The 25,437-nt window shown below is 39.5% G+C and overlaps 1 protein-coding gene across 4 annotated transcripts in view; it reads right to left on the reverse strand.

The window, feature by feature from the left end:
- Window positions 1-25,437, reverse strand: part of TMC3 (transmembrane channel like 3) — a 40,935-nt gene that overhangs the window by 14,347 nt on the left and 1,151 nt on the right. The window contains exons 1-7 of one of the 4 annotated variants that reach the window (XM_085515424.1): window positions 23,051-23,074; window positions 22,253-22,348; window positions 13,754-13,855; window positions 12,860-12,966; window positions 11,456-11,711; window positions 2,128-2,271; window positions 1,159-1,234 (exon numbers count right to left, since the gene is read on the reverse strand). In XM_085515424.1, coding sequence (XP_085371550.1) covers window positions 1,159-1,234; window positions 2,128-2,271; window positions 11,456-11,523 — 288 coding nt within the window. In that variant the 5' untranslated portion in view covers window positions 11,524-11,711; window positions 12,860-12,966; window positions 13,754-13,855; window positions 22,253-22,348; window positions 23,051-23,074. Of the gene's footprint in view, window positions 1-1,158; window positions 1,235-2,127; window positions 2,272-3,451; window positions 3,915-11,455; window positions 11,712-12,859; window positions 12,967-13,753; window positions 13,856-22,252; window positions 22,349-23,050; window positions 23,075-25,437 lie in introns of those variants that run through there. The other 3 variants (XM_085515423.1, XM_015872989.3, XM_085515426.1) reach the window with 3 other exon arrangements.

Raw genomic sequence — 25,437 nt, forward strand, 5'->3', positions numbered from 1 at the left:
TTTATCAGTAATATTATGAAGGGGTTTTCCAGTTATACTCTTTAATTTGTTCTAAAAGAAATAATACAGTTACCCTGCACATAATGAGTGGTGCTGATTAACTTCTGAATTATATCCCTGTGCAGAATATCTTGAAGCAAAAACATGCGGTAGAGACAATTAGATTAGATACAGACAATCATTTTGAACTTTAAGATGAAAGCCTCGATTTTGTCATAGGAAGAGGAATAGGAACAAGAATGAAACCCAATGTCTGATTTGCCAACAGATATTGCAGCCCCTTAGCACTCCTCTTTCTGGTTGACATCCTAGTTCCACTAAAGTCAGAGACATAAAACAGTATTTATTTTTACAGCATCCTACTTCCACTGCTTTTGCTACACACAAAGGCAGAACAAGGAAAGATGACAGTGATGCATGTGGCATTTTCACTTGTTCAAACGAATAAAATGCATGGTATTCTATAGTACCATTACAACCCTGACTTCTAGAATTGAAATAAATTGTGCTGTGAAAAGTCTACTCATTGAGATAACACAAATGTTATTGACTGCTTAGATGACCAAAGACCTCTTCTCCGTTGGTTGCATATTAGGAACAGTTGCCCGCATGTTATTCGTTTCCAGTAATTAGGGCCAGAGTCTATTTTCAATAGCATAAATAGATTTGCTAAGATTAGATTCAAATTCTTTGAATGTGATGCAAGCAAAATCCTTCTTTATCAATGTATTTACAACAAGCTATTGCAGTCTTCCAAACTAAAAGCTAGACACATTTTTCATGCTCAGCTATTGAGCTGTGGCCCCACAGTCTGCTGAAATTGCTCTTCAGAGAATACTAACATTGTATTGTTAGCATCCCATTCCCATCACCCTCTCTGGCAGACATCAATATTCGTATGATTTGAGAAGGAAGCTAATACTGTGTTAACACAAGGAGATTCATCCCTCACACATCAAATTAGTCTGCAAAATTGCGATGACTAAACTCACAGTTGAGAAAAAATAAAAGCCAAAAAACAAGCTTTTATCTGCTTTTTCCTCGGTAGGGCTCTCAATTTGGAAATCAGGATGACATAGAAAACATACGTGTCTGTGAATAAAAACTTCAGATGACTGCTATAAAGAAGAGATATCATTTATGGAAAAGCAGACATACCTCCGCACCAGCAGCCTGGTAACCTCTGGTTCTAGTGAGCCTCCCTTCGTACTTCAGCACAATCTCCTTTGCCTGTCTGCACAAGAAAGTGGAATTTTGCTTAACACTGGGTCCAGCGCTCTGAGCCTCTATTCAGTACAAGCAGCAAACAGCTGCAGCAGAACGCTCTGAAACACTGCCGTGGATTAGGTTTCCCCATGAAATTCTTAAACAGACAAAGCTTTTCTCCTGATGAAGATTTACTGTTACATTAAAAACACTGAGAACTCTGCCCGAGAAAACTTAACGTTCAAAACTTTTATTGCAAGAAGGTTTGTCTGTTCATTTATTTTTTTTCCCTCTGTCCTTTTAACCCAAAATAATTAAGATAAGATTGCTGTAGAAGTGTGGTTTATCCTATGTGGATGCAAAAGAATTGCTCTTGCAAGATTCCAAGGGGTGCACATTCATCTGATCCTACTTTGACTCATACAGTCTTTGACCTTAGCAGCATTTGGATGGGGACCACTGGAAACTCATAGACACTGAAGTCATGGGGCAGCAGGAAGGCAGAGGGTCACAGACTGTGTAACAGAGGAAAATCATAGAATGGTTTGGTTTGCAAGGGACCTCAAATGTTATTGAGCTCCAACCTCCTGCCACGGGCTGGGTGCCCCCACCAGCTCAGGCTGCCTGATGTCCCATCTAACTTGGCCTTGGGCACCTCCAGGGTGGGGCACTCACAGCTCTTGGGCAGCTGTGCCAGTACCCCACCACCCTCAAAATCTCTTTGCATCCAAGATTAAACATGGGCTCTGTTGGGATTTCTTCAGGACTGTAATACTATCCTAGCATCAGACAGGGCTTTTAAGACAAAGGTGCCAGATGAAGAGGAAGAAAATAATGCAATCCCAAACATACAATGCTATGAAAGACATGACAGAACTCAGTCCAAATGTTGGGCACCCACTGTATGTCTGGTGCTGTTACCTGAGCGCCCGCAGCTTCTGCCTCATCGGCCACGGCCTGCAGCGGATGTTGGACATGACCTCCTTCTGATACTGGATGTTCTGGAAGACCTGCTCTGGGTCATGGCTGTCAGCCTTCTCTTCACTGATATCCTCATCTGAGTTGCTGAACACCCCACAAGAGGAAAAACAAGACAAATTATTCCTATCCAGATCCCCATCATCAGTTGATTTGTGCAGTATCCAGTTCACAAGAGCAACCTAACAGCAGTAAGTGAGGGAACTCACACAACCCTACTGTTTCAAAGTTGATGAATAATCTGGATGACTTCCCCATTGATAGGATGTGTCTCTTCCTCCCCACTGCTTGCTTTTCACTAACTCATCCATGCTCCCCAGCTGAATTCCAGTCTTTCCTCTGAGTGTTTCCAGCTTGTACATCATGCTAACAAGATCTTCTACATATTTTTCTGGAACAAAGTGCTGTCTAAACTTTTCCATCAAAAGCACTTAAAATCTGTTTACTTCCCATGCCGTCTCAGCCTTTAACTTTGATTTTAATAGTGATAAAATATTTCCTTGTAAAAACAGAGAGGGAACAAAGGCTTTGCACATTCTGCCCCTTTGCTCCTGTTCCCTACTGATGGGGACAGGAGCACAGGACCAAAATGCACCAGGAATTGCACTGTAAAAATTTCATGTGCTCTGATGCAGATTTCTATGGATGATTATTAAACCTTCTCTTCTACTGCTGGCACCACGTTCACGATGCTGCAGCTCTCTCGTTCCATTTGAAACAGGGAATTTCATGTGAGCCAGAAGCAATACTCCTGTGTGAACAGAACCGAACTCCTCCAGCAACAACCAGCTGGTAAGTTTTCCAATGGCATCTTTAAGTCTTCGTTGGGAAAATTCTCTGTACTTTCGGGGAAAAAGCAGCACCTTTGAATCACTTGGAAATAAGTCAAAACCTCACCTCTGCCCTGTAAAAACATTAGGAGGATGCACTTGGCCACACTGCAGATCCATCAGCCCACACTCCCGGCTCTGACCTTTGGTCACTCAAAGACATTTGGATGTTCAAAGAAAATGCATAACACAAAGGAAAAGTATAGAGATTTCCTACTATGCTATTACTTTGGAATTACAGTGAAGGTGTTTATGGTGCAGCAGGCAGTATGACTGCTAGAAAAAGGAAAACAGCTTTAAAATACATCTAAATATAAAGAGAAAAGTGATTCTTCTCATGTTTTCATGTTACTGCACACAAAATAAAAGACAGACGAGATCTCCCTTTCCTGCTTGATAAAGTAGATTTACACTTCAGGAGAGAGGAGGATCCCTACCTGTGGGGTGGCTCCTGGTAGGTGTAGATGTTGGCGTGTCGCTTCACCATCCGATACTTCTTGCAGGACTTTGCAGGTTTTGCTGCAGCAGCAGCAGTGCCCGGTGCTGCTTCCATGGTGGCAGCTGCCCCAGCACCAGGTGGGACTCTGCCACGCTGGGAGGAAGCCTTGAGCCCCTGGCCAGGCGTCTCAGAAGCAGCCAAGCGTTACAGAGCAGAGAGCAGTCCGGAGCCCTGAAGCAGAAGATCTCGCCCTGAGCTGCAGCAGTGGCAGGACCTGAGCCTGGAAGTGCATGCATGCCTTAAAGTGGCAGTGCACAGCAGCTCCCACCAGGCTGCTTCAAAGGGAGCTTCCCAGGAGCAAGGCAGGAACAGAATCCAAGGGCAGGCCAGCTGCAGTCCCTAACACAGAGCCAAGTTTCCCTTGTAATGTGATGGGATCCCTCCAAGTGCCATCCCACAACACCGGGCTGGCCCACTCTGGGTGATGTTTTCACTGACATCATTGCTTCACATGTTTGAGCAAGCGTTCCTGCTGCTGTGAAGCAAGAATTGTTTGTATTTTGGTCTTTGATAACAGAGAAAATGTTTCCAGCAGGACTTCTGGCTCTTTTCTGAAGGACAGACCCCACACAACATGCAGGGCCACCTCTCAACATGACCTGGATTTAAGACTTCTCTTTTGAAGGGGTCAAAATACCAGCCTTACAGACAAGCTCACATGACCAAGAAATTCACTTCTCAACACCTGTGCACCTCAAGTATGCTCAATTTCATTACTTACTGAATAATTTCCAACATTTACTTTAAGCTTGAGTTTACAGAGCGTTCATTTGTTCCTAACTTGCCATTTGCTCCCCTTAATAGCTCTGTGCACAATGCAGCAAGATTTTCAGTTACATAAATCAGCGGTGAGTTGTAGCTTGCTTTTATTTGCAGCCTCTTACAAGAAAGAACATTAAGTTCCCTCTGCTAAATTGCACAGGCTGCTTTTTTTCCTCTGCCTTGAGATAATCACAAATACTGCCACTTGCTGAGAAGTCTTACTTTTCCATTGTTATGGTTCTGTCTGTTGTATTCAATGTATTTAGTTCAATATCTCAGCAGTGACTCAGTAGTCACAAGCCTTATTACCGTGCAGGTAACTCAGACCATAAAGAATGAGGCTTGTAATGACCAGAGTCCAGGTGTATCTTGTCTGAAGCCTCACCAGAAATCTGGGACAAAGCAGAACAGCTTCAGAACAGTAAGGAAATGCCCTGTCCAGAATTCAGTGAAAGCAGGCAGCTGTACTCTGCACCACTCCTTTCATTCCTTCTTTTTGTTATATGCACATGGCACATAACATAGTAAAAGCCACTGGTGGAAACACCACTTAGCCATTTTCTATTTACTATATAGCATTTTCCATGATTTGACCTTGTTGATCCCAACCGTGTTCTGAACATCTTCTGTACAAACTGCCCTTAGACACAACAGAGACTCCAGTACTCAGCTTCCCGAGAAAGACAGACCATAATAATTTTACGTTTTCTGTGCTGCACTTTCTTATTTTTCATAGTGAACCTGTAGAACAAAGGCCGTTAACCTGATGAGCTACAGCTCTATCTGCATATACTTAAATTCTCCACCTTTTGGAATGGACTTTGCTGTTTGGTTTTAAATCCCCGGGACAGAAGAAACACCTTAATGTTCTTCCTCCATGTCAGAACATCCATCAAGTGAAAGCAAGCAGCCAAAAGGGGCGTGTACCAGCCCCGATTCGCATCTCCATTAAAGGGCTAATCACTTCTTTCCATCTGGAAAAACAAATAGGGGAACAATGCCAGAATTTTCTCAATCTGAAAAGCCCTGTAAAGCTCTGATATTCAGACAGTGCTGCGAACACACCCACTTCACCACTGTTTTGACCTGCTGAAAGATAAGCTTTCAGGCTTATAATTTAAAAGCAATAAAATGTTAGTCCAAATTATTTCCTTGTTTGTAGTTAGTTATTTGCATTGTGGCCAGCGGCACCAACCTGGGGGCATGATTCTGCTGCTGTGCTCAAGAGAATAAATACCTCTCTATTCAGGCCAGCCTGCTCAAGTCCATTAGTTTGCTGCTTATTCCAGTTACATCTACTCACTGCTCTCATTTAGAAAATTGATTTTTTTCCTATAGATGCATCACTTTCAAGCAATGAGAAGTGGCAACCTGTCATCTAGATGGCTCTTTGTCACCCTATATCATACAGAAATACTACTCCGGGCCAGATGAGCAGAGCATCTAACAAATCTGTCCCATCAGGGCTAACTGACTGTGTTACACCCAACATTTTCTCTCTCTGCCTCACTGTTCCTAATTCCCAGCAGACCCTGGGCTTCCAAATGCACTAGTTTTCATCCGAAGGTACCATATCAGAGAGCAAAATATAACATCATTGGTAGGTCCCTGTGATTACACAGGTCACAGAGAAAGTAGTGGTTTTTTCTGTGATGATGGTATAGCACCAAAAACATTAAAATGCCAACATTCACGATTTAGCTGACATATCTTAACACACCAACAGGAAATATATTAATTTACTTTCCCTTTATTAGAAGAAAGCCTAAAATCTTAAAACAGTGCAACAATTTAAGCTTGACATTTATATGGCTCTAATAGTCCCAGTGCTAGAATCTCATATGTCATGTGAAGTTACTACCAAACACTAAAAGCACAATGAGCAACCAGAGACTCATGAATTCAGAGCTCATCCGATGGGAGGATGCACAGTGCTTATTTAGAGAAAATAGAAAGCAGGCTCCAGGACCTTATCTCTGAAGCTGCTGGCATCCTCCATGGCCCATGACCCTTGCAATGGCTGTTCTCTAAAGAAGTAAGGATTCACTCAGAGCAGGAGCAGGGCTTTAGGTTGGCTTCTCAACTCAGCAGACAGTCCAGCAGCCACAACATACAGCTGCCTGTACCAATATGCTCTGCTGAATCCTTAAACATACTGGGGTTTGTTTACTCTGAATGAATATTACAGTAGTTATAGATTAGACTTCAACTGTCATTAAGTGGATGTAAAACAGGATGACAACCTTTTACTGCAAGATGTATAGTGGCAGCTTTGTTTAATAGGAAGTCTCCCATTTGATACATAGGACCATTTTGCATTATCAAGCAGTTAGCCACAACAAACAAAAACAAAGAAACAAACAAACACCCCCCCCCCCCCCCCCCACAAACACACACAAAACCCACAACCCAAGCTGGTAATCTATACTCATTGAAAATTCAAGCAAGTAAGTTTATTGTGCTTGTTCATTCTTTTAGAGATTCAATGTAAACTTCCCATCTTTCCACCACTATAATTTACCTTGGACCTTTTCAACATTTCCCTGTTTGGGAAGTTCCAACTCCTAATACTAAAGGGAAAATCCAGAAGTTACAAATGTTTTCAATTATCTCTGTAAAAAGAAAGTACCAGCCACTGAACAGGACAAGAGATAGTGGCTTCATGTTGGGTCAGAAAAGGTTTAGGCTGGATATTAGGAAAAAATTATTCTCAGAAATAGTGGTGCTGCAGTGGCACAGCTGCCAAGGGAGTGGTGTAGTCACCGTCCCTGGAGGTGTCCAAGAACAGGGGATGTAGCACCGAGGGATGTGGTCAGAGGGCATGATAAGGTTGCGTTGGGCTTGGGCTGGGTGATCTTAATGGTCTCTTCCAACCTTAGCAATTCCATGACTCTAGATCCTTAAGTACATTAATCAGTCTGGACTTCAAAGAAATAAGTGCCATTCTCAAATTATAAGCTCAGTTCACATGTTTAGCCCCTGAAGATATTCTAGTTAAGCAGATGGATTAGAACAATTATGCAATTTCAAGGGTAACGATGCCAAATATTCTTCTCTTACAGGAAGAAAATAGTTCTACTGGACTGTATCAAATCACTGCCTCCCCATGAGTTTGTTTGCACAGCTTTATTTCATTCAGTAGGTTTATTCTTCAGTTCCTGCACACTTGTAGCCCTGGCTGACATATGTCAGCCTTGGATCAAGGGGAATACTCTGACTGTGGTTCAATTTTCTTGTGAATGCACATCCCACATAAAAAAAATCATTTTAAAAGCTCCTTTTGTAGTTAACTGCTCTTACATCATCATAATAGGACTATTTTTATTCATTAGGTGATTGGGCATGACTTCTAAAATATACATTTTAGAATTCGGTGACAATACAAACCAGAATAGAATAAATCAAATTCAAGAAGCTATCAAGAATAAAATCAGGCAAATGCTTACATTTGTATTTTACAGCCTAACACTAAGAATGGCTGAGGATAAAAGGATCAGCCACACTCAGAGCCAAGCACCCACGACAGGGTAGAGCAGAATCCATCAACTTTTACAGCCAATGCAAGTGATGCACATGGCCTGCAGCACAGCCCCTCTTTGCCTGGCCCTGCACCTATAACTTGCAGCTTTCTACTTTCAACTGGCAAGAAAGTAAGTCATCAGGAACCTAAGAAAGCTTACTTTTCAGGTGCGGTAGAATGCAGCTATTCCTTCTATGAGGGAATCTGTGTTTTCTGCAGCTTTGTCTAACCAGGAGCATGATGTGCATCCTACAGACATATTCATTTCACCAGAGACTTCTGAAAGCACTGTAACTAAATTATTTCCCAGGCTTACGTGAGTCATTACAAGCCAGACCTGGGGAGTCACTGAAAATACAGAAGACATTTTTAGAACATTTCAAATAATAATTAAAAGAAATCATATTTCAGGAGAAAAGAGAGGAAAAGTAGTTCAAAAGTAACTGAATATTCAGGTTGGGTTTTTTTTGTTTGTTTGAAAGCCTTGAATTTGCCCAATTGCTTCTAAGGCTTTGGGAAACATATTTTTCCATTAGATTATCTCATTTTGCCCAAGACGAAGACATGAAGAACTGCCAATATTTGACATGCAGAAATTTTGCTTCCATTCCATCTGGTTTTCATTGTCCTCTAAACATTAGGATACGGTTTTGCACCATCTCTAATATTCAGTAAAAACACACATTCAGTTTTTCATCCCTTTGCAATAGGATGAAGCTCTTCAGCTATGGGAGACCTGAAACAGCAGCTTTTCAGCAAAGACAAGGGCTAGAAGGTCATTTTAGAAACTCTGCAGGTACTGGCAAATGATAGTCATCTTTTGTCCAAGGAATAATCCCAAATTCAGCACCTCTTCATAATTCTTCTGAGAACCCCCTCTCAGCCCCCACCTCTCAGATTAGCTTTCAGCAGATCAGTTCTTTGATTCAGCCACCATTCAGCAGCATAATTCCTACTGCGGGTGCAGGAGGGTTGGTGAGAATGAACCAGAAGGATTCACAGAGTCGGGAGAGCTCATCCCTCTCTACAGTACGGTGGGTTTATGTCAAAGGAATGATGAGCAAAATAAGCAAATCACAGCTTTCCACGGCTAACATTCTCATTGGCAACGGCCTTGTGGCCCATTTCTGTTTCTTAGCAAACAAAGCATATGGAGTAAGTACAAGTAAAGGCAGCCAGCATATACTGAGTTTGTGACATTACACCAGGATTCAGAAGTTCTACCAAGACCAAGACCACAAACCATCTCAACAGTACATAATGAAGACATAAAATATCCTTTGCCTAAAAAACAAGTCTAGCTGATTATCTCTAGGTGTAATTTAGACCAAGCTGATGATGAGAGGAACTGGTGGCATAATGATTTATTTAGAAAGGTTTCCTAAGAAACATAAATAAATAAATAATCACAAAATCTGGCTTTAAGAAACATATTACTTAAAAAAAAAAAAAAAAAAAACACCCCACATATACATATACCTTTTACTGCTGCCAAAAAGGAAACTTGGAAAGCATAATCAAACAATACTAAAGCTTTGAAGACTTCAGAACATTATGCACTGGCACTAAACCATTCTCAGTATCTTTACACAAAGGCAGCAATGCTACAGGCTGAATGCCACAGTAACCCACTCAGATTCATCGTTCCTCCTTACTCAACCCATAAGACACACCTCAGTTTATAGGAATAATGATGTTAAGATTGATTAAATGTAGCAAAACATCTTTTGTTTTATACAGTCTCCAAAGTGCTATGCTGCTTGAGCTCACCTTGTGTTGGTTGACCTTGGAAGTGCTTGAGTCACAGGCAGTTCTAGCTGTAATCTAAACAACCATCTTAAATCATATACGTTGTCATGTTCTCATTATCTGGACTTTGTACTTTTCTACCATGGAAAGGTTTTCACATAAATTATACAGGAAACGAAGCAAAATGTAATTACAGTGTCCAACAGCTCCAAGGCAGATAGATAGCGTGAAGCATAGAACGGAGTTTAACAGTCAGCTTTCAATAACTGTCACCAGGTAGGAAGGATCTGAGTGCAGCATACATCACTAAGCCACCTGCTTCAGAATTATATCATTATCTCATCACAGGAGTAAGGGGCTACAAGGTTATGGCAATTTCAAACAATCATTTAAGCAGATTTCTCAAAGGGGCTTCCATTCTTTACTTTTACACATCTGCATTTGGACTTTAATATATACTATAAAATTGTATTATGTCATATTAAATTGAGTTATCTCAATGAAAACATTTCTACTAAGGTTAACCTGAACATTTAATTCCATTAGCACCCTCAGTTTTTCAACATAACAAGCTTTCTCATAATAGCTTTCTATTCTCAACAGGAAAAGACAGCTATAGAGCTTTTGAGTATTCTGATGTGATTGAGCCGGACAGATGAAAGTTATAATAAAGAACAAAATTGTATCTTCAGCAGATGATAAATCATAGCCTTTGCATTAAATGTTTGTAACCTCCTTTCTAGACAGGAGCACAGAACACCATCACATTTTCAAGGGGAGATGTTTTAATTCATTTTTTTATAGGACAAAAGTCTTGGGATTTCGGCTTGTTTGGATATGGGGGAATCTTCACTGCAAAAGAATGATAAAAACAATGCAAAAAAAAAAAAGTTATAATATATTTGGAATCTCTGTTTTAAATAATCTCAAATAATCCTTTCCTCCAAGAACCTCATGATGAAAACAGTTGTGCCTTACGTTGCTACTGAATTAAATATTAACGTCCATGTTATGGAGGAGAAGTGAGTATAAAGATTCTCATACTGGTTGTGACTTTTTCTCCCTGCCAGCACACATTAAAAGTGCTGTTTTTCTTAAGTTTATCTACTGCATTCACTGGTCTCGTGGTATTTTTATATGTTTAGTAGGGGGAATGTTTTGAGAAAGCCCCTCAATAGACAGCATAGGCTTAGCAAAATTATATACTATGTGATACGTGCTCTACAGATGCACATAGGCAGACTCTAAGGCTTAGCTCGTGCAATGCAATTTAAGCCTTGATAAAAGGACTGTGGATCACAATCTATTATTAATATTTAGCTTTCCATTCATGTTGCACAGCAGAAGTATAGTGGCCAACTTTGTGTTTTGCTCTCCTTCCCCACTTCCTGATGATGGGGGGGAACACAACGTCCTCGTGGGCTCACAAAAATTCAATTTCACATATTATTTTAAAAAGCCTATGTTCTTAAAGTCTTAAGATACTCAGTTCTCTTTATAATTCAAGAATAAATCCAAGAGGAAAACATAGAAAATGTATAAAAGGAACTGAAACTTTTTTTTTTCTTTTTTTTTTTTTTTTTCCAGTTTCAATTACAAAAGTGCTGTTTCTTTATATATTCCTAAATCGTCTTAGCTGTAGCACTGAGTTTGTTCTGGTAACTGGTTTAAATACCTAAAGAATTAAACTAAACCAACTCCAGGTTAGGGAGTTATTTACCACAGCCTATGCAATCTGTACATACAGATAGACCTTGAAATTTCCATTCCAATTCAAAGCACATGAAAGAGAAAGTGAGATAATATAAATAACAAAGGCAAACTTAAAAAAGAAAAAGGTAAAAGACAGAACATGAACCAGAGTTAGTTCTTTAAAAGTATCTAAAAGTAATAAAACAAAAGAAGTCTTACTTTTTATCAGCAAAAGGATTTTCCTTTGAGGCTTCACTTCCATTATCACACAGTGAATCTTCTGACATCAGAAACACAGATGTTCACTTAAGTCTGCTCAAATGCCAAAAGCTCTTTGTCTTAATATCCACTCTGGAAGGACGTCTTTGTTAATGAGGACAGATTAGCAATTGATTAAGTAATGTTCCTGCATCTGCTGCTGCTCCTGAGCCTTGCCCTTCAATGTGGTCCAAGTCAAGTGCTATACAAAATGAGCCTGGAAGAAAGCAAAGTATATAATGAGCTTCGTACACACAGAAACCCAGTGAAGAAACAGGTTGAGAATGGCGTGCTGCTATGGTTTGTAAATGTAACAGTATGTATCTGAAGTTGATGTGTCTGGCTATGAAAAGCAGACCCAGGACCCCCACATCTGCATGCAGCAGTAAGGTCATGCTGGAATTTGTCAGTCTGAATTAAGTGCATTGGTAACTTCAAATTAAATGTCGTTTCCAGAGATGAAAAACCAGCCTGTGGATACACTTCTCGATACACAGATGGAGACAAAACCCCACGTAAAGAACCGTGTTTCGGAGGGGAACTTAAAGGACTTGCTATCTCCCTATCTCCTTCTTGGCCGAAGGAATCCAGCAATCAATTCCCTGAATACACGTTTCTTCCTGCAGAGTGGGCACAAGGCTCCACCGTGTGGTCAACTTCGTTCCTTGTCATTATCAGGCACTGACAATCACCGCTATTAACTAGAATATCTAGTTAACTAGAAATCGGAATAATGTGGGACTCTGGATGTTTGGTCCATTCCTATAGCAGTGGCTTTGGCTCACAAAGACTTTACTGATGTTATTCCTTCTCCTGCTTTTCCTGTAACTTACTTGTACTACACTTGTGATGCTTCTAGCTGATAAACAACTACATTACTTTAACTGCAAACTGAGATGCAGCACTGGGAAGCTAAGAGAATACCAGGAATACTAAATTCAGATTAAGTTAGTGTGGAAGTCAGAAAACAATTAAACCCCTATGAGAAATCCAGATCAACGTTTAAACCTTGGACTCATTAATAAGAAATGGTGAGTAATTAATTAGGGAAGAAAAAAAACCCCTGAATTTTGTAACATACAAGATGCTTTTCTTTTTTGAATACTATGTATTTACTTCATATTCTTTCTTCCTCAGCATAAATATTCTACACCCTGCTAAGAACTGAGTATCTGCAGGCATATAGAGAGATTAATATGATTTTTATTCACACAAATCAATGGGAAAGCTAAGTGATTGGATACTTAGACTCTGATTCAAAGTATGTTGAAGGTTTTTGGTTGTTTTTTTTTCAGTGCTCTCTTTAAATGGAGGATGATGGGGGATGGAGGAGATCCATTGTAAAGAACTTGAGAATATTATCACCATTTCTATAGAATGAGAACTCCACTTCCTCTTGAATTCCCAACCTGGAGTAGCAGAAAAGGTGGGGATAGGGAGCAGCTTTCTTCAAAGTCTTCACACAGTCCAACCTGGAGAAAATTCATACATTTATCAAAAAATAAAAACATCCTCTGTGGAAAGGTAAAGTTCTCATAATAAATGAGATGTTTTGGGAACAAAAAAAGGTGTCTGATTCTGATGAGTAATGCGTTTCCTAGAAATATGTGATGTGACTCTGTTGTCTGACTGTCACAGAAAACAGTTCTTCTTGTAATGATGACTAATACAATGAACGTACTGTAAATGCCAGAACACAGAATCAGCCAGGAATGCAGACCACATTATATGCCACATTCACAGAAGATTTTGAGGAAGGTAAATTGAACATTTTGGGGGAATAAAATGTCATTTCAACAGGCAGATCACCTTCCTGAAATCTCCTTTCTTGCCTGTTAGTTTAATTCACTATTTACGTACTACGGAAAAACTTCTTGAAAGAAAGTGATGGATCAAATATCAAGTGGACATTGGAATAGATAAATACTGTAAAATATATGTTTCCAAGTACAAGGTCCAGGCATTTAAGCTGCTCTGTTTAAGAGGAAGAAGCTAATCCGATTTTGTTTTAATCTGATTCAGAATTTGTAACATGACCTAATATGAAGAAACCAGATCAATGAGATTAGGAACCTACACCTCTCTTAAGGAAAAAGAGCCAATAGAATAATCCACAGAATACACAGAGACAAAACAATTGGAATCTGAGATGAATGCAGCAAATCAAGATTCGATATCATTTGAGATGACAAGCAATCGTTTCCTGGAACATTTTGCATTAATATGATTTACTGTAGATCAATCAGGAATCAAGAATACCTGAAAGGGTATGGCTGATGTCACTGGATGACAAATCCGCATGTTAGAAGAAGACTTTCTCACACCTGTTACTGGCAATTCTCACCGTGGCCAGTGCAGAACCTAGTAAGAATTTCAGGAAAGGAAAGAAATGGCATAAAGACAATTCCTGAAGTATTTGTCTCCTGATTGGGGGAAGCACCTGCCAGGTAAAATGTTAAAAAAATTGGGAAATGTAGCAGTTAATCACCTACCAGGCAGCAGCAGGAGGAACTGGTGTGACATACAACATGTAAGACCTGATGCTGGAGCTCAGTTTTGGAAATAAGGAAGAAGTTTCTTACAATAAAGATAGCAAGGCACTGGCATGGGTTGCTCAGAGAGGCGGTGGGTGCCCCGTCCCTGCACACACTCCAGGTCAGGCTGGAGGGGGCTTTGAGCACCTGATCAGCTGTAGGTGTTCCTGTTCAGTGCAGGGGAATTGGGCCAGAGGGCCTGTAAGGGTCCCTTCCAACTCAAACGGTCCTGTTATTCTATGATTCTCAGTTATTCAAGATATTACAACACAAAATGATATACCCAAACCGATCTAAAAGCAATTCCTTTGTGAGACCATTATGATAAACAGCATGTTATCATCTCTAAGCATGCCAGAAAGTCCAGATATCAGAATATCTAAATGCCCAATTAGCTGTGTGTTTCACTGGTAGCTCATGAGCCATCAATCTTTCAGCAAACACAAAGATGAATTCTCAATTAAGACAAATTATTTTGAGAGGTTCCCAGGAACAGAAGTTACAGGGAACCATGGAAGTGCCTGAAGATTTTATTTCAGTAATAAACATCTGTCAAAACCCAAATAACCATGTCAATAATTATTACATTCTTGGTAATTAAACTTTGGTTCAGCTCTCAAATCATATCCCACATCTCAGATCTGCTTGACAACTGCTTAAATCAATTTATGTTGCCTTTTTCCCCAAAGGTAGATGGTTTGGCTGTTTAATCTTTTTCATTGCAAGATCATCTGTTGGGAGTAATTGTGACTGAGCATTTAAATGAGCGCAACAATAAAGTGCAATTTCCTGTTCAAATAGCATAACAATTTCTTTTGTTTTAATTCTTCTTTTTTTATATATGCATTTCTGAATCATAGCCAACAGAGCTACCCTCAGTAGTGGACCAAAGCCAGGATGAACCCAAGGAGGAAGCAAAGGTCAGAGCCTCTCCAACTACCCATCTTCTCCATGATTTTCTGGTCAGGAGATACTTGTGGCAGTCTTGCCATAGTCTCCCAAATCTGTGTACAGATAGTCTTGATTTCCCATGCATAAATCTCCCAGTGATAAACCAGGGGTATATTTAGAATAAAGTCACGAGCCGTCACCAAGAAACCATTTCCACTCTCTCCATCATAGAAGGAAATAATGAGGATGGAAATGAACAACACCAGCACAGATTATAGAATCATTGTGGTTAGAAGAGACATCTAAGATCAACTCCAACCTTCTGCCTACCACTAACATTGCCCACTAAACCATGGCCCTCAGTGTCACATACACTCTCACAAAAGGCAATCTTGAACACCTCCAGGGACAGTGACCCCACTACCTTCTTGGGCAGCCTGTGCCAATGCACCACAACTCTATGAATTAATTCTTCCTAATATCCAACCCGAACCTCCCCTGGTGCAACTTACAGTCCATTACCGCTCACCCTATCACTGTTAACCAGGACAAGAGGTCAAGAAGGAGAATAGCAGTAGGTCAGCTTGCTAGCAATGTTCAAGAGATTCCCTAAAGGAACTTGAAGAATAACGATATTCCTTGTATGATAGCTCTTTGACAAGAATTCATTAACTGAATAACCTGCACCTACATGCCTTGATACTGTTGATCAATGCAAATCTGTTTTCAAAGTAAACTTGCTTGGTTTGCCAAGCTGAATACACAAAACCCTCAGGGAAATGAAGGCTGTTACCTCTAAGGAGTATCCTTTGTTTTATTGGTTTGCACAACAAAGTGCCAAGAAAGATCGGAGGGGAGGAAAGAAAATCATCTATGAAAAGAAAGGGAATACTATCCCCAAGTTGAATTTAGCTGGTTGAGTTGGCATGACAGGAAGAGTAAGGGTATAATCAGAGAGAATGGGAAAATAGAAGGCATGTAGTTGATGGAAACATAAGACGGACAGGGCCTGTTCAGCCTTTCAGCCTGTCTGTGATGCTGTTAAAGCTGTTAAATAGTTGTCTTTCCAAAGCTCCTTAAGGAAGCAAGCAGTGACTCTGACACTGAGCAGCATTACATCCCTGCTAGCAAGTCCGTGGCGATCAGGGAGAAAAATGATATGGCACAAGACTGTTCATTCTGACCCAGCCACAATTTGCTGAGGCGACGAAGTAAAGCTTGCAAGCTGGCTGTTAGCAGCAAGTCAAAGCGCAGTGAACATGCCCAGAATCCCCGCGAGATGGAGGCAGAGACTGCAGCATTGCAGCTGGAGCGGTGCAGTCCAAATCCCAGGGCTCGGAATTTGAAACACCCGGATCTCACCGAGATTTTTTCAAAATCCTATGAGAAAAGGGTGAAAAACGTAAATGAAACAACTCTTCTTCTTCTTTCTTTCTTTTTTTTTTTTTTTTTTTTTTTTAAGTACTCTGTTTTCCTTTAGCTCCTCATTCCATTTTTGGTTATCATATACACTGCGTAAGCATGTTTCAAGTTATCAATGTCATGTTGCTTTTCTTTCTACTTTGTTAGAAGGAAATGTTTGCTTAGAAGACCTGAAACCATTACACTTTGTTCCTCTGCAAATAAGCTTTTTCTGTTGATTGTACTGATCACCAAATCTGTCTTCTATCTTGTATTTGGCTGTCATTTAGCTGTTCTTGTTTGCCATCCATGCTCAGTACAGATGAGCTATTTCTTTGTATTTTCTGGTAGTTGGCCCTTGCACACCCTAGCTCTACATTGGCTGTGAGTTTTAATCACAAGTTCAGCCAAGCACACAAGGACAAATCCAGATATAAGCTTGGGTATGAAAAGCCTGGCCAGTCACCTTGCCCTGAGGGGGAAGATCAACACAACCTAAACAGAAACCTAAGCTGAGAATATTTACTCAATCTGTCTTAATGTGAACAGCTGCAATCCACATCCCACCTCATCCTACCTCAGACTGTTTTAGTTGCAGTGCAACAACTTCAGCGCAGGAAGATCTGCATGTACTTACATAACTCTATGTTTTTGAGGTCTGAAGGACATAACATTGATTCTAGCCTGGGAACATCTTCTGAAACAGATATTAAATGTCATCACAATCCAGGATCTTGTTACAGCCCATCACTAATTGCAGCCTTAGTTTATAAAGTCCCACAATGAAAGGCTACACAAGAGTCTCCCAAATATGTCTCTGTCCTGCCCTTGGCTGAAATCTCTCACATACTAAGTTTCTCTGCTTTCACAGTTCTTGTACATATTTAAAGCTATTTCACTTCTCTATTGGAGGAAGCTTTTGTGTAATCATTAAAGCAGAGAGTACTGGGCTGTAGACATGATTACTTATAGGTTCACATGGCCTTATAATATACCCATTTTTCAGTTTGGTCCATGTAAGCTTAGTCAAAGTGCAGACGTCAACCTCAGCAATAGCCTCATCAGGAGTCAGTTACTATTCCTGGCCTTGATTTCCATCCAGGTCTAACGAATAACACTAATGCTATCCTTCAAATGTGACCAACCATCAACCATAATCCCTACCCTCATACCAATACTTATTACCTTTGGGTTTTATACTCCTCTTCCTGCCCCAGCAGCAAACAGAATTATCCAGCATTAGACCTCCATTGACCTAGTTCATCAGAAAAAAACAACACCACCAAATACATACAACTTTTCAACAGAAATCAAACTTCATGGTTTCATCTTAACCCAGGGCCTTAATTTTCATGATTATAGGGTATGCAAAGTAATGTGAGTCACACAGATATCCGTTTGGATATGACCATAAGACTTTGTTCTCTGAACCCTGAATGTGCACATTTAACCTTCTGAAATCAATTTATATAGTCATTACTAGCTGTTGTTTCATGCTTGCGGATCTGAGGCTTGGCTCTTATTGAAGAGTTGATTGATTAATTTCAACATTGTGGAAACCTCATTTAGCTAGCGGGACATTTCTGTAGTTTAATTTCCTAACTGAGAAACAACCACAAGAATACATATAAATGATCTCATTTTGAAGCTCAGAAGCTTTTCATGAGAATTTGCATTTGGACATATGTTACTTGTTTTTTTCTGAATACACTTTCAGTCATTGCATCACTGAAATTAGACATGTGTATGTACCCCTATTACCTACCAGGGAGTTTGAAGGAACCCTTCCTATATAGCCTGGCTACATTTTAAAACACATAAAAAGAGCAAGAATTATATATCCCAAAACAAGGCCCATCATACACCATGTAGAGGTCAAGGTGCTGGATCTGTATGAAAGGAGAAAGAAATGCTGCACCAGGAAAAACTATTTGTTTTAGAACTATCTCATTACTAAAGCAGAAAGGACAGTTAATTGCTTTGTTTCTGTTACCTTGGGAAGCTACTCCATTGAAGTGATTTCTCACTAAGAGAGAATACTGCATTAATATTTGATTTGAAATTAAGTGGAATTATGATAATTTGAGGGGGAAAAAAAGGAAACAATTGAAAATTAATTTCTTTCTCCATTTTCCCTTCTCATTTAATTCAATATGTGATAAAGAATCTGTGTAAATGAGAGGGAACAGCTCTTTAAAGCCGCATTTCACAGCTGGGAGAAAGTAATAGTTAATATACAACACTCGGGGAAACTTGAAATCTTCAAAAACAATGTGAAAACATGGAACACTTTCATTCACAAACCATAAATCATAGTCTTTGAGGTATAAACAAAGCACACTGAAATAGAACTGGTAAGTTTTATCCAGGCTTAGGAACAAAGGAAGTTGTAAAAGGAGGATTCTTCAGTGAACACATGAAGTTCAAGAACGTGTATCATCAGATGAACTGTGAAAAGAGAATTACTTTCCCTGCTCAAGAAGTTACTCTTTTCTGTCTTTCACAGGAATACTTGTACTGGCTCATCACACTGCAGATGATTAAGAAAGCCCACAACAGCACAGCAAAAAAAAAAAAAAAAAAAAAGGTAAGAAACACTTCTAAAACTGATATAAATTAATGCATAACTGTATGGGATGTAATGTAAAACATTCAAGAAATTAGAGTATGTGATGAAGAAGAACTAAAATTTATGCATTGCCAGATGTAAAAAGATAGTATTAAATTAGCTTTAGTATTCTAATATAAATACTGCCTTTATATCCATTCGTTTTAAACCACAATCTCTCCTGAATGTGTCTAGTTTTCCTGTAAATGTGAGATACAGATTAACATAAATATATCATGATGAATTATGGAAACAAATTTAAGGTATTAAGAAATTGAATGTGTTCAGATGATTTACGTGTGCTATCCAAAAAGGCCATGTCAGATATAAAGGATGGACTAATCAAGTGTTATAAGCTAATTAGGTGACAAAACAAGTGACACTAAGAACAAGTATACTTAAAATGGCCTTATGGTATTTAATATCGATGGTTCTGCTGTTCCCATCTACTGCTCTCCAGAACTGGTTTGCTTATTTCATTCTCTTTATTTTCTTTACTTCTAACGCCCTTCCATATGGTCCAGTGATTTTGCACATTTAAACAGCCTGCACTGATAGCTGACTTATTCATACCTTTCAGGAGGCACGGAAAAGTTGAAGAGCGTTACAGATGCCCATTGGAAACAGACCTTACAGAAAGATAATTTCATGCACGAGAGACGTATTTATTAGTCCACCCCTATCCCTGAGACAAATTATTAAGTAATCTGGGGAGGAGGGAAGCCTAATTGCTTAAAGGAGAGCTAAGTGGCAATCAAAAGAGACTCTTTAGTTTCACTAAATCTAGTATAGTCACCACGGACAATCATTTCTTTCCAGACTCCTAAAAAAACTTCCAGACAAAGCTGTCTTAAAAATCCTTATCTTGAGGAAATTCTGGCAGGGTAGCTGCCATGTGGGTGTGAGGAGTGCTTTACAGCAATTATCTCCCATTAGCGGTGTTTAAGTAAGAAATCAACATTCAGCTCTTCCCATACATAGACAATAACGTCCCGGAGGCAGCAAACTCTTAAGATCAAAGAAGTATCTGTATGTGAAATAGTGAAGCACAGTCCATCCCTTCTTCGGCTAATTAAGCACAAACCAGCATTAACAGCTTTGGGAAAATCCAAGAGAAATTTAAGCATCTGCTATTTTCCACTCATCTCTTAGACTGGGTTTTCTTGGCATATGAGCTGTCTTTTGGCTGTTTTCCACTACAAGAAGAGAGCTTGTATGATAGGAAAAGTCAAGAAGAGTCCTCACTTTCCCACCATCCATCCTCACTCCTCTCCAAAAAAAGTGATAAGACCAATGCAATCTCTTCGGGCATAGAACGCATCACTAAATTATGTATATATATATATGTATATATATATATAGTCATATATATAGCTGAAATATTTTTGACCCATTTTCCCTAGACATGAAAGGAGTTGGGAATTTTTGATGACCCTTTTGGTGACTTCCTTTCTTGTCACCCCATCTGCTACGGACGACTGCCTTCCTGGCTGCTGCTAGCTGAGTTTGTGAAAAAGCAGGAAAAAGCCAACAAATCAGCCAAATAAGAAAAAGCTTGTAACTCTCCTCCTCCTCAAATACTTTCACGTATCTACATTCTGTAAAAACTCTGTGTTCCCACATTTACCAGGAGCTGCAAACATTACTGAAGAAGGAAAAATGCACATAACTAATCTTCAAAATGATACCGCATGAAAAGCAATCAATCTTCTCCACAGAGTTTGACCTCTTTTATCAGGAGTTTACAGCAGCTGATGCCCAAAATAATTAAAATGCATTCTCTCTAAACTGTTCCAGTTTTGGTTGAAGCAAGGCTGAAACGTACTTTGGGGTCTGGTACATGATACTAGAAATCACAGCAGTATAAATTACATTTTGATCTCTAACATAGACAGTTTAATAGGCCAGATTCAGCAAAGCATTTAAGCAAATGTTTAAATCCCATTGATTTAAGTGGGATTTAAGCACATATTAAGTACTTAGTTGAATTGCGGCCATACTGTGAAGGGACTCTTAGAGCAAGGAAAGCACAGTAGGCTTCAAGGATCTTTATTTACAGCTCAGATGTTAACTTAGCAAATTTGGCTTAGGAACTTGTATAATGCAAAAGGAGCCAAGGACAGACTGCAAGAACATTTGGCTGCCACGGGTCACTCCAGGATAACACAATGTATCAATATGGGGTGGACTTAATTTCTAAAATACTTTTATCTTGCAACTTAATGTATTTAAGTTACAGTTAAGGTGCACCGCCTCAATGCATCATTCAGCGGTTTATTGTATATACGGACTGCAGATGCTGCCAAATTTCTAGTGCTCTCTGTTATTCATCTCTTGTTCTTCCCTCCCACTTTTAACCCCAACCTTCTGGTTACAGGGTGAGGAGGAGGCAGATGACATTTGCTGTTTATCAGTCAGCTCTCAGTGTGCAACTTAGAGGGAAAAAAAAAAGAAGTTAACAGCACCAATCCGTCATCCTGGAATATGAAGACGTGAGGGATCAAACCAGACATTTCATCTCAGAGGAGTCATGCATAAATTGTGTAATTTCTCTTGTAGGTATCAAAACTATGTTTAGTCTACATGTAATTTCTGAAATATTGTACATGCCACAAAGAATTATATTGCCTATAGGATGACTTATCATTTATTCGTCTTCTCTTCTTGGCTCTAGGCATTATATAAGTTTGCTAACTCTACTGACACTACTGCAGATGGTTGAACTATTTCTATTTATCTTGCAGAGTAGGAGTTAGCTTTTTGGGACATTAATATTCCTCGTTGTCAGCTCTTCTTTTTGGGAAGAAGCCTATTTCTGGGGAAGTCTGGGAAACTTGGTTCCCTCGCTCTAAGAATAGCCCAACAGGAAACAGAGCATTATTTCAAGTCCAAGCACTAACGTTTGTAGTGAAATTAGGACTCGGGGTTTCACGAAGTCACCTCATAGTTTTTGAAAATGGATGAGTTTTGAAATCATTTTTTATTTAGCAGAATGCTCTGAGGCTGGAGAGAATTTTTTCTCAGAGCTATCATCATGGTAGGACCCAGTTAAAACATGATCAAATATTAGTGAGCTTAAAAAAATAACAGAGGCTTATTTCTAAAAACATTTTGCTCTATAGATAACGTTGTCAAAGCTGATAATAGCTGCAACTCCCATAAATAGTAATGAGGATTATTTAATGCTAAATAAAAGATGAGCAATGTTTTTCAGGCATTTAACTGGGGTGGGGGGAGGGATCCTAGAGTAATCCCAGATTTACAGATAAAAATCTGCAGATTTCTGCTGAACAAATCTGTGATAGGATAGAAACTACAGCTCACCTTCACCCTCACGTCCGCTTCCTTCCAGATGGAACGTTTTCAGAAGACGTTATCTCATTCCAGGGAAGGTGCACGAATCCACTTACAGTAGAGACACTGCAAAGACAGCATGGAGAATTATTCAACCAGCTCACCAAAAAATCTCTCTAAAACACCACAAGATAAATACAACTGTGTGATAACCTGACTTCTCTGTCACTGCATAAGTCAAACTTCTCATAATTAAACTCTGATGAGGAAGTTGCAGTAACTAGTTCAAATATTGGCCTTTGTGAGTGTGAGTACAGATAGTGCTGAGTGTACAAAGGACAGGTCCCGGTTCATCTCACCTGAGTGTGTGCAAAACACTCCCATTTCACCACTGAATCGCTCTGGATTTCTTAGCTCTGTACTAAGCCCAGCTTGAAATTTAAGACACAACAGTCTCTGAACTGAGGCCAAGTGTGTTTCTAGTGATTAGCAGATAAATTAGGAAAATACTCTGCCTATTAGAATGAGTACACTCAAAAATACGATGGGATGAAATCATTTGTTTAACACTGATTAAAACCGCAAAGGGGCACAAAGCTTTGTTGTACTCTGAAGCACATTACCTGGCAGCTCATACTGTCTGTCAGAGAGTGAAGAGTAACTCAGTCTTAGCAACAGCACTCCTAATGTTATGACTACTAAAAAAATGGCCACTGTAGATGCTTACCACAAGGAAAGTTTTTGCATTATTAGACAGACATTTACAATGGAAAGAGGTTTAATTTTTCTTCATTCTCAACTGTGACAAAACACATCAGTCTCATTTACCTTCATGGCTGAACCAAGTCTGTTCCTCTGAAGAGTATAAAATGGCTATGAAAGTCTGCTATAGGAAAAATAATTAAGTGAACAACTTTATAAGAGTGAGTTTTTTTGCCTCTTAAGATACAGTAGAAGTTTAACTTTGTGTTATCACTTATCAAAGAGCCTAAACTCCCCAGAAATAAGCCACATAGCTTATGTGGCACAGCAGTACAATACGTTCAGGTTGAACAGGGAAAAATCAAAGATTTTTCAGTAAACTTTCTGCACATTACTACATTAAACTGATGTCAAGTTCATTCAGAATTTAATCTTAATATATTCCATTCCAAAATGAAAACTGAATAGGTGCTGTTCTCATTCAAGAAATACGAATCCATATCTCATTCAAGTATTTATTAAATAGGAAATTCAGGAGTCACTGAGAATCTCATGCCTTTGGAGTTAATTAAAATTCCCATTTTAATTCATATGAGTACAATAAAGATGAGACTAAAAGGGAAGTAACATGATGTTATTTGATTAGCTAAACCATCAAACTGACACCAGTAATCCCCCAAAATATGTAAAAAAACAAAGCTCACAAAAACTGAATTTATTAAAAAAAGAAGTTGAAACTTGGGATAGATTTTGCAATTAATTGTGACCCTGCTGTTACTCTCATTGCTTTATATGCACAAGAGCAGTAATGCACACTGACCTTTATGTAGTTAGTTAAAGTCACATCAATAGGACAATACCCAAGGGGGATAGTGGGGGTTGGGAGGAAAGGGGAGAGTGAGCCTGGATTTTTCAAAGGGAGAAAAACTGCTGAAACTTGTGGGCCAGGGTTGGGATTCGTTAAAGGAAAGGGAAAGCAAAGCACAGTAGCCTCACTCCAGCTTATTCATTGTTGCTTAGCTTTGTATTATTATTATTATTTTATTAACATGAACACGCTTTATGGTTTAGGATGACTGTCAGCATCTATGCTCAGAAGAGGAAAAAGTCTAGGACTGCTGAGCTATAAAACCCAAGGTCTGCAACTATGTTCTGTCCTATGCCTCATTAATGAGTGCCACAAATGAAGGGCTAAAATGGCATTTGTAGGCTATGTCTTTTTTCAGACTGCGGGACTCCCAAAATACATGAGCTAATGCTACACAGACCTGCTTGAGCCTTGTTAACCAGCCAGCAGTTGCAATGGAATGATCAGGAGATTAGTTTCACCTGCTGCTTGGGCAAAATATCCTGCTTTAGAGTCAAATGGCACATTTTGACCTCAGTTTGGTAAGAGTAGGCTGTTTGTGGTACCAGAATGATGGTGACTGCACAAGGCATGAGCAATCACCTTAGGCAAACCACTCTCAGTGGTACAACACGAACAAACAGATCAGTGTTTGCCAGGCGAGCAAGGATGTGCATGTTGTCACCAACATAACACTTCAATACAATAATACAAATAGAGGTACTCAGTCAGTGATGAGACTTTTAAGGAATGTGGTGAAAACTTAACATGGCCTGAAGAATTTATTGTGGAGTCATTGCGAATGAGAAGGGAATTTACTGAAGGGATCATCCAAATGGGGCTGGAAGACTCTAAACAATGTAATTGGTCTTGTTAGCATCTAGAGGATAAATTATCCCTCAGATGGAAACTAAACTCAGAAGAGGGGAAAGTTGTTTGATGAACTCACCACAATAAACCACAAAGACTCATCTCAAAAGCAAAGCTGTTTGCAGGCCAGCAAAGAGACACAGATTTTGAATCCACAGATATAAATATTCAAGATCTTCTAAGAAGCCTTTCTAGATCTCAGTAAACATACCCAAACCCATAGATTTTCCAGCTATTACTTCAGTCTCTGTAAAGTGAGGTTTTTTTTTGTTTGTTTATCATTTCCCACAGAATTCTTTGCCCTGTCCTCTTTGTCCTGTAATTCACAGCACATGACCCTGTAAAGCTGCTGAGGAGCAATGCTATATTTCCCCATAGCTTTCTTCTGTTTTTACAGGTCCTCCTTTGTACCCATTATGCTGTAGAGCACTGATCGTGAGGTCTAAAAATTTCAAAGATGTCCTTTCATTGGTCTTTAATAAGCTGCCTCTGTATCTTACCTCAGTTATATCCCCTACACCAGTCTGTGACATACAGAAGCTGGTTGCACCAGCTTGGCATGCACTGCAGAAACTCCTGTATCTACTAGAAATGAGGGAGGACCAATATTTGCTGTACTGTAGCAGCAACACAAAGCTGAGTGGCAAAACCAGCTCAGTCTGTTTTCATTGGATTTCAATTTAACCCCATGCTAGCAAAACTTAAGCTGCATTGGTGTCAGCTACATCTATGACTCTTCTTAGAAAAGAGTGTAACTGAGACCTTAAAACAGTATCTTCTGTTTGAGAGAGGAAAG

This window comes from Coturnix japonica, chromosome 14 (assembly GCF_054131305.1).
Source record: "Coturnix japonica strain WE chromosome 14, WE-NBRP24, whole genome shotgun sequence".
Lineage (NCBI taxonomy): Eukaryota > Metazoa > Chordata > Aves > Galliformes > Phasianidae > Coturnix > Coturnix japonica.